This window comes from Myxocyprinus asiaticus, chromosome 39, assembly GCF_019703515.2.
Source record: "Myxocyprinus asiaticus isolate MX2 ecotype Aquarium Trade chromosome 39, UBuf_Myxa_2, whole genome shotgun sequence".
Lineage (NCBI taxonomy): Eukaryota > Metazoa > Chordata > Actinopteri > Cypriniformes > Catostomidae > Myxocyprinus > Myxocyprinus asiaticus.
In genome coordinates, this window is record NC_059382.1 from 1,047,501 (window position 1) to 1,057,220 (window position 9,720).

At 36.7% G+C, this 9,720-nt stretch overlaps 1 protein-coding gene across 11 annotated transcripts in view; it reads left to right on the plus strand.

The window, feature by feature from the left end:
• Positions 1 to 8,875, plus strand: part of LOC127430060 (nuclear GTPase SLIP-GC-like) — a 20,722-nt gene extending 11,847 nt beyond the window's left edge. For all 11 annotated transcript variants that reach the window (XM_051679503.1, XM_051679507.1, XM_051679505.1 and 8 more), the window contains 4 exons: positions 4,834 to 4,942; positions 7,249 to 7,382; positions 7,946 to 8,030; positions 8,204 to 8,875. In XM_051679503.1, coding sequence (XP_051535463.1) covers positions 4,834 to 4,942; positions 7,249 to 7,382; positions 7,946 to 8,030; positions 8,204 to 8,301 — 426 coding nt within the window. In that variant the 3' untranslated portion in view covers positions 8,302 to 8,875. The remainder of the gene's footprint in view (positions 1 to 4,833; positions 4,943 to 7,248; positions 7,383 to 7,945; positions 8,031 to 8,203) is intronic.
• Positions 8,876 to 9,720: the final 845 nt, after the last annotated feature.

Below are 9,720 nucleotides of genomic sequence, written 5' to 3' on the forward strand. Positions count from 1 at the left end.
GTCTGTCATGCTTTACATTCACTGAGCAATCATTTATAGCCTTCATCCTTGTATTTACATCCACCCCCATACTATAATGTGTTTATTGATGTTCACTAACTGAACAATAAAAAGAGAACAAGACTGTTTTGTGAGTTAGTCTACTAATTCTAATTTTGCACTTTCTGAAATATAAAATAAAATGTAATTGTGGTGTTTTTTTTTTTATGTGATCAAATGTAACAATGTAATTGTTCATAATGAAAACTATTGGATGTGATGATGTTCTTTAATTCAGTTCTGGGGCATAAAATAGATTAATGACCATCATTTTAGCTTTCATAATTTTGTAAAAGTTTGTGAACTTTGGCATATCCAAAGTTTGTGACTGTTGTTCCAAACCCATATGAATTTCTTTCTTTCATCTTTTTTCATTTTTGATTTATTCTTTATGTCTTTCTCATATCCCAGCTGAATATAACAAACAACTTTGAGACATTCATAGGTTGATTTGTTAGGCAGAACAATCTGGGGCAGATTCACTAAACAGTTGCGGCACTTTTGCTCGTGGTATTTCAGTGCAAAAACATGCGTCTTATTCACTAACCACCGTAATCTATTTTAGCAGGTGCAAACAGCACTGAAATTGTGCTACGTCTTGAGTATTTACTGTAAATTAAGTCATTGTCATTCCTGTCCATGCAAACACACCTCCTTTCTATGCAAATTAGGCTAATTGTAGATTGCCCTTCATTCCAACACACTTTCAGATTAACAATTTTTTTATTGATTCACATAAATGAACACTGAAAAACAAAATATATACACAGAATCAATCTTAACCCCCACTATTACCCCTCCCAATCCCCAATCCCACCCTGACCCCAACAACATCCCAGTGGTCGCAAATGATATAGACACATGCACAAAATAAATAAATAAACAAATAAAAAATATAATAATAAGCTTCCCTGCTTTGTCCCCCGACTCAAAGTACTGGACTGTCTTGCCCTGAATAACCAAAACTCCACCTTCCGTGACAAAATAGTATTATATCTGTATTTCAATCGGGTCAGTTCTCTGAGGCCATCAGACGATATACGTTGCTTCAGCTCTGCCTCGGCACTTTTAATATTTCCTTCCAACTCCACGAGTTCTCGTGCTTTGGATTTTTTGATGAATGAGGCATACTGTATGATCCGACCCCTAAGAACCGCCTTGAGTGCCTCCCAAACCACACCCACAGAAGATACTGAGGACCAGTTGGTCTCCATATAAACACTGATTTCAGTCTTTAACATTTGTTGGAAATCAGGATTTTGCAAAAGGGATACATTAAAGCGGCAACTATATGATTTCTTTTTCTCTATATGTGGCAACACCTCTAAACTCACCAGGGTGTGATCCAAGACTAAAATGTTTCCATTTGAGCAATCAACAACAGATTAAATGAGGGACTTAGATATAAAAAAAAATCTATTCTAGAATAAATCTTTTGGATTGATTAAAAATATGTATAGTCCCTACCATATGGGTTCAAAAGTCTCCAAATATCCGTAAGACCAAGATTTTTACAAATCCTTTGAAACGTCAATGTTGCTCTAGGGGGCTTACACACTTTTGCTTCACTATGATCAAGGACTGAGTCCATCAAAAGATTAAAGTCACCTCCCAATATTATATCATGAGGGGTGCCAGCGGTTTGCAACATCCCTTCAACATCTATAAAAAAGCCCTGATCATCAGCGTTAGGTGCATAAATATTAGCCAAAATCAACCTTTTCCCCTGAATTTCTGCTAAAACAATAATGACTCTTCCAAATTTATCTTTAATCTGTTTGAGACATTTAAATTGTAGATGCTTATTTATCAGTGTAATGACTCCCCTGCTCTTACTTGAGCCAGCACTAAAGAAAACACGTCCACCCCAAATCTTCCTGCAGGGAAAGATGCGTTTCTTGAAGAAACACTATATCATATTTCTTACACTTAAGAAAAGAAATAACCTTCCTTCTTTTTATGGGGTGCCCCAACCCATTCACATTCCACATGGAGAGAGACAATCCACTCATATTAACATTTGACATTTTTACATATTAGAAAAAATAGATTGTGTGTCAAAAACAAGATTATAAAGACCACATTCCCCATTAGTGCAAAATCAAACCTTGAACTTCCCCCCAAACCGAACAAACAGAAAAAGAATATGCCAATGGACGTCCATCCCTCTAAACATAAACAGTCCATGTACGCCTACGAGAGTCCCTGCGACAATTTTGCCATCAGATTATTCAAGTCTGGTGTTTCTGTACAAATTTTGTGAGGCAGAATTAAAAAACAGAAAATAATCTATAAAACAAACTCCAGCCAATTGGGAGAATAAACACAAAGAACATTTAGATTCATTCCCAGAACTGTATCGAAGGTGTGTTCCTCCACAAAACAAACACCAGCCTCTAGTGGAACCAGCACAAAAAAAAAATAAAATAAAACAGGCTTCCAGCTTCCTCGGACGGTCAAGTGTATGTACAGCAAGATGAGCTCACTTGGAGGCATGTGAGAAGCACACCATGACTTCCTCAGTCCATCAATTTTATGAAAGACATCAATTGCTGTGGGAATGCAAATACCCTGCGGCCATCCTTAGCATCCATTCTCAACCTGGCCGGGAACATCAGTGCAAAAGCGACCCTCCATTGATGCAAAAGCCTCTTGAAAGAGTGTCATTCCACAAAACAAACTCCAGCCCCTAGGTGGAACCAACACAAAAAGAAACAAACAAAAAAAATGGCACCCAGCTTCCTCAGACAGTCAAGAGTATGTACAGTGAGACAGTTTACTTCGGGGCCACATGAAAGTCACCAAATGGCTTACTCACCCAGTTGACTCTATGAAAGCCAATGCTTGCTGGGGACATGTAAATACTTTGCGGCCATCCTTAGTATCTATTCTCAGCTTGGCCGGAAACATCAGTGCAAGGGCAAACTTCAGTTGATGTAAGAGTTTCTTGCATTTCTTGAATCGATCACGTTTCTCTCTTGTCGAATTCGCAAAGTCTGGGAACAAGAAAATGTTGTGGCTCTTCCAAGAAAGCTTTCCTTTGCTCCTCGCCTTCCACAATATGAGATCTTTATGGGATGATCTCAGAAATTTGGGCAAAATTGATCAAGGCCTTTCTCCCTCAGCCAGTCTCCGAGCCGGGACTCTGTGAGCTCGCTCGATTTGCAGCTTGTGGCCTGTTATGTCGAGCAGACTCGGGAAGAGCTTGTCTAGGAATTTCACCATATCTCGACCTTCTTCATGCTCAGGAATTCCAAAAATTCAGATGTTGTTTCGCCAACTACGATTCTCCAAATCCTCCAGTTTTTCCCAAATGTGTTCAATGTCTATCTTGGTCGCTAGCGGGTTAGCAGCTAATTCCCTCTCTGATGACTCCAGATAATCGATCCATCTCTCGATGACTCCAGATAATCTATCCATCTCTCGACATCCCTGGTTCTTGTAACCAACTCAGAGAATGTTGTTTCTATCGCAGTAATTGATCGGCGTATTACAGCAAGATCCTCTAAGTCAGCAACAACTTTCAGCAGTATTACAGACATGCTCGCCAGTTGGCATTGGATTTCTCCCGCCGCACCGTCCAAAACGAGTCCCTGGTTTGCGGGCCTGTCAGGGGTATCAGCTTGAGCACATAAGTGTCTTTTAATATCTCCAAAGCCCAAGGATTTTGAATTCTTTGACATGTTGACTTCAAAGAACAGATATGTAGCAGGGTGTATCGAATCTTACTGGTTTATGACATAAAAATAATTAAAAATTAGCAAAGTGTATAGAGCTCGCCGTTTACACGTCCTCTCCTCGCATGGCGTCACATGACTCCTATTCCAACACACTCTCATGCCGAAACTGTTAGGATTCATATGGCTTTTCTAAATTTGACAAATTCATATGATATTGTACGACTGCACTCGTATGAATTCCTACGACTTTCACTACAACCAATGATGTTGTTGGACATCGTTTCCATCTAATATGCGACAATTACTTGCTTCTGTCACACACAACAGCTTCCTGTCATGTTTACACACTCTACTGATCAGTTAGGTTTAGATAAGGGGTTTGGGTAAGGGCATAATATTAATAAGCACATCCTTAATGACTTGTGCGCGAAACTCATGCTTACTTCTGCATTAGACATCCAGGCATTATCATACGAAATCATACTAAATATCCAACTCATAAAATATGTACAAAACTGGGTTGGTTCATTCACAAACATTAAATGCCGCAATTACCGCCATATGAAAGTAAGCAGTAAAATGAATTTAATTTAAAAGAGACGTTTGTGAACATTTTCAACCAATCATACCAGCAGTAAATCATCAAATGATGGAGAAGAGTGTTATAACCTAGCAGTGGCATATTTCCAGATGTCGTCAAGCGCACGTTCTGCATGTTTAAGAGATTATTTAGGTGTTTGGATTAAAGTGATGCTGTACAGTCCCGGCAGGGTGTCAAATACGGTCGTCTGCGGCATCTTCCGCTATATAACATGCAGAATAAGACCACAAGATCAGAATGGTGCGTGCAAATTGCGCTCAGCAGTGATATCTGCAAAATTCCATTAGTGAATGGGGCACTAAACCAGCACAGAAATAGCGCATTTACCGGGCGCAATTTATTCTTAGTGAATTCTCCCCTCTGTTTGTACAGCCAATGGAAGATTGGGGGAATCTTCTGGAATCTGTTTGAATATATATATATATATATATATATAATTCTTTTTTTATTTTGTTTGGTGATGAAAATGACATGACATTACACACTTTACATTTTCTTTAATTCTCTGAAAAGGAAGCCAATCTGAAAGAATCCCTCAAGGAACAAACTGTCAAAAGAAAGAAAGAAATGCACTCATCAATCAAAACGGTCATTCAGAATGCATTGACCTCTTCCTATGACAGTAAGTCAGCATTGAAATTCACACAATGCATTCTTTGATTTTATTTCATTTTGAAGTCCACATGTTTGTACACTGTAAAAATAATAATTTTTAACCTAAAAATATGGTAATATTTAAATTACGTGGTTTTAATCGAGTTTAAAATATTTTATAACTGCATTAACCTAAATACATTGGTGAAAGTCATTTTAAGATCAGATCAGGCAGAAGTAGCTGCTTAAAGGATTCAGCCAAAAAATGTAATTCAGTCATTGTTTACTCACCCCTGTGTTGTTATAACTCTATATGACTTTCTTTCTTTTTCTGAACACAAAGGGGGAAATTGTGAAGAAATGTTGTGCTCAGTGATGTCATACAATGGCAGTTTATGGTGACCACCTCTTCAAGCTTCAAAAGAACACAAAAGTATAATTCAGAAGTCTAATCAATTATTCCATGAGACTCATGATTGTTATGAAAACATACAGTGAGGTTTCGTGAGAAACAAACAAGCAAACAAACAAAAAACAGACCCTCTACAGCAATAGTAATCACAGAACACAACACAGCTACACAAAACAGAGAACAGAACTTACTAAACATGTCTGAAGAGTTTGTAGTTGAAGAATTGATGCATTTCTATGCCCAGCCTTATTTGTTTAAACTGGAGTATTTGATAACAAGGGCATAGCCAGGAAATTACTTTTGGGAAGGCCTCAATAAAAATGGATGGGCCACGTTTTCACCGAAATATTTTATACCAATTTTTCCTTAACAACAGAGAAGCAAGCGGTGCAATTAAACAGTTCTTTCACACTTTCAGAAATCAGAATTTTTCATTTTGATGAACTATTTTATAAACATATTTTGAAGTCAAAGAAAAATCTCTAATATTCTAGGTGGGTCTGGGTCTAATTTGGGTGGGCCCACTACGCCTCTGCTCAGAAATTAAACTGAGAGAGATAGAAGAGGCTGAGGAATCCACATTCATGTCACATGATAAAATTTATATTGTTGTTAATCAGAGGTTTGTCCTAAGCAGCCGTGATGAGCGATGGTACATTGTGTCGATCGCTTGGTTTCTATTTTCAGCATCACTCCGGGAATCCCCGTCCTCTGTGAACTTGCACCGGTCCAAAAACTTTGTCAGAACAGTAAACTGAAGCCAGCAATTCACTATTAGTCTAAAAACATCTATATTTATGGCTGAGAATGTTACACTTTACCAAATATTTCGCAGAGGTCTCACTCTCTTCAGTCTGAGAATGTCCACACACACACCGGTTCAGAATGGAGAAGACGTGACACAAACCGGCACCTTCCGCCTTTCTCTCCAGTTCTTCCAGTTCACTTTCGGTAATCGAAACATCCAAAACCTCCAGAATACTGTGATCTTCTGTACTCTCTGTCTGACTGTATCATCTAGGTGTGTGTGTATGTGTGGCTGCATCAGCTTCCTCCATCTCTCATTTTAAATGAGTCTGTTTTATGCAATTAAGGCTGGGCATAGAAATTCTCAGACTACAAACTCTTCAGACATATTTAGTAAGTTTTGTTCTCTGGTTTGTGAGCAGCTGTGTTCTTTTCTGTTGTTGATATTGCTGTGGAAATAGATGAACAAAATTAATTTTCTATCTTGCGAGCGGGACTATACAGTTGCCCTTATGAAGTCTCATGAACGCGCACAGGAGATCATCGGTCCATCAACAGTTTCACTAAATAACACAGATTTTGGTTTGTTTCTCACCAAACCTCATTGTCCGATTTCATAAAAATCATGAGTCATGAGATACTTTTGTGTTCTTTTGAAGCTTGAAGAGGAGTGATGGTGGCGTAGTGGGCTAAAGCACAGAACTGGTAAGCAGAAGGTTGCCAGTTCGATCCCCACAGTCACCACCATTGTGTTCTTGAGCAAGGCACTTAACTCCAGGTTGCTCTGGGGGGATTGTCCCTGTAATAAGTGCACTGTAAGTCACTTTGGATAAAAGTGTCTGCCAAGTGCATAAATGTAAAGAAGTGGTCACCATAAACTGCCATTGTATGACATCACTGAGCACATTTCTCCCTTTGTGTTCAAAAGAAGAAAGAAAGTCATATGGGGTTATAGCAACACAGGGGTGAGTAAACAATGAATGAATTTTCATTTTTGGGTGAACTAACATTTTAAGGTAACAACTGCACAGCTCCACTTTTTACTCAAGAAACATTTTAATACCAGATTTAATACCAAACATGGGATTTGTTATTATAACAATCATGTGTTTTAAAGCATGGGTAAATCTAATTTAAAACAGATAATGACACTGAAACAATTCTGACTATTTTAGGAGCAGCAAAGGAAAAGGGAAAAGGATCCATGAAAAGGAGACAGGAAATTCTGAAGGAAGCAATTAAATCATCAAAACAAAAAATGTTCAATGATGCAAAAAAGGGAATGCTTGACATGTTCGCTGATTTGCAGGTAACTGTTCTGCATTCATTGACAAATATCATGGGCACTATAGTAAGATAATTCTTAGTCTTGCATAGTCAGACTTTTAATTGTATGGGCATAAAGTCTAGTCCATTTTTAAAGTTTATTCTGACACTTAAAATGGAAGAGACCATCTGACTGACATTTAAAGCAACAAACAACAGTTTTGTTTTTGGTTAAGAAGCCATTTAATCAAATTTCTGAATGTCTTTCAAAGATTTTGTGTCATGAAACGTATATAGATTGTTGAATCCAGTGGCTAGATATCCTCCAAAATCACTCCTTGAATCAATCTTGTAAGCACAACTTTGTTTCCAGGCAGACTTGTGAACACTGCAAGATGTAGTGTAAATCAACAATCAGTCTGTGATTTTGAGAAGGCTCTTGCAATTTTTGTACACATCATTTATCAGACAATCTGTGCCTCCCCAATGACTTTAATATGTATTTAAATTTCATATTTTCATATGACTGATTGTCTGTCATAAAGTACCAGTACCGCTTATTAATAAGAGGTTATACATGCATTTTTCCTTTCATTTTTGCTAAAGCGAGAAATAAGGAAGACACTTAAGTGTGAATCAACGAAATCAATGGATCACTCACTTCAGATGTCCCATGAAAACACTCTACCAGGTAAGTACAGTAAGAAGCTTCACAGATTATGACAAAGTAACAGTAACAGACAGTTGGATAGTACAGTCTTTCCTATGGTTGTTATAGTGTTCAAATTACAGTATTTTCACACATTTTCCAATCATATTATATGAAGTGCTGCATTATGATATGTAGCAATATGTTTTCTATAGATGTGTCCAGATACATAGATGATCTGAAGAGGCTTGAAGAGGAACTGTCTGATGTCATCGAACAAGATGAAGATGAGCAAATTACAATATATGACTGAGACAAGATATTTTTCTTTTTTCTTTTTTTTTTTTTAAATGGCTTTTAGAGAACATGGGGCATTTTAGTCTAGATCTTGGTTTAATACGACCATATATTGGTCATGTAATTATAAAGCTGATCAAACTATTTTTTTAATCATTGTAGTCAAAGCAATTAATGATGAGTATATATCTCCAATTGTGGAATGATTTTAGTTAACCTGGCTAAATATGACTTTCTCTGTTTTTATTTTTTATTTTTGCATGGGGATAAGTTCATGAGTTGTTAAAATGTGGATGAGGAGTAGATTTAAGTTCATAGTTTAAAAAGGGTATCTTGTTTAAATATAGATTTTCAATGTAACTTTTTTGTCTTACTATTTAAGCCCACCTCTTATAATCTTTAAATGTATCAAATGACTGGGGGCTGGGGTCAAAGACGCCACAGAAATTCAAAATGTGGGGGAGTTCTTCTGTGTTGTAATTGTAACATCTGATATATTTCTTAATATTCTATTCTATAATATTCTTAGATATGCATCTTATTGTGTGAAAACTTATGAGAACTTGTGTTAATAAATAGATTAAATTCAAGTATTTGATTTATTATTATTTTTATTATTATATATATATATATATATATATGAATATAAAACATGTGCCCTCATAAAGTTAAAAAATGCCCCTGAAAATCAAATCCAGGGGAACAAATATTGCCCCTTATTGGAAAAGGTAATTTCCAACACTGGTCTAATGTTTGATTAACAGTATGTAAACATAAAATTATAATAGAGTTTTTTAATTTACTTTTACACTGATCACATACTTCTGATACAGTTATTCAGCATTAGTGTTATGAATGTAACATGGGCATTTGTGTACTTCTAGTTTAATTTAATCAGACTCAATTAAGTTATAGGGTACAATGGGGCTAAAGGCACACCTTATGGAAAATTTGCTTTTTTTCTGGTTATAAAGCATCTCAAGATTCAAGAAACACATTCATTTTTATTGAGTGCTGATGGAGCAACATAATTTGCATGAAAAGAAATGACAACAGAAGGTTGTTTTAAATACTATTATTATTATTATAATTATTATTATTATTTAAAGGTGGCGAGGGGGCCTTTTACCCTACACCTGGGATAAAAGGCCCCCAGAGGGGTAATATTGATATAGTGTAGCAGGGGAGCAGGGCAGCAGGGCAATAGTTATAGGGCACAATTATGCAAATACGTTTGAGACAGCAAGATGCTTTTTTGAGTAAAAAAATTAAGATACCATTTCAGTAAAGGGTGTATAATTTCTTGTTCATTTCAATTACATTTGACATTTCATTACATCTTACAGTAAGTATTCTATAAACAAATGAATCTCCATTGTGACTGGATCAGTCAAGTGAGCCCACACTGAATATTCTTCATAACAAATCTATTCCC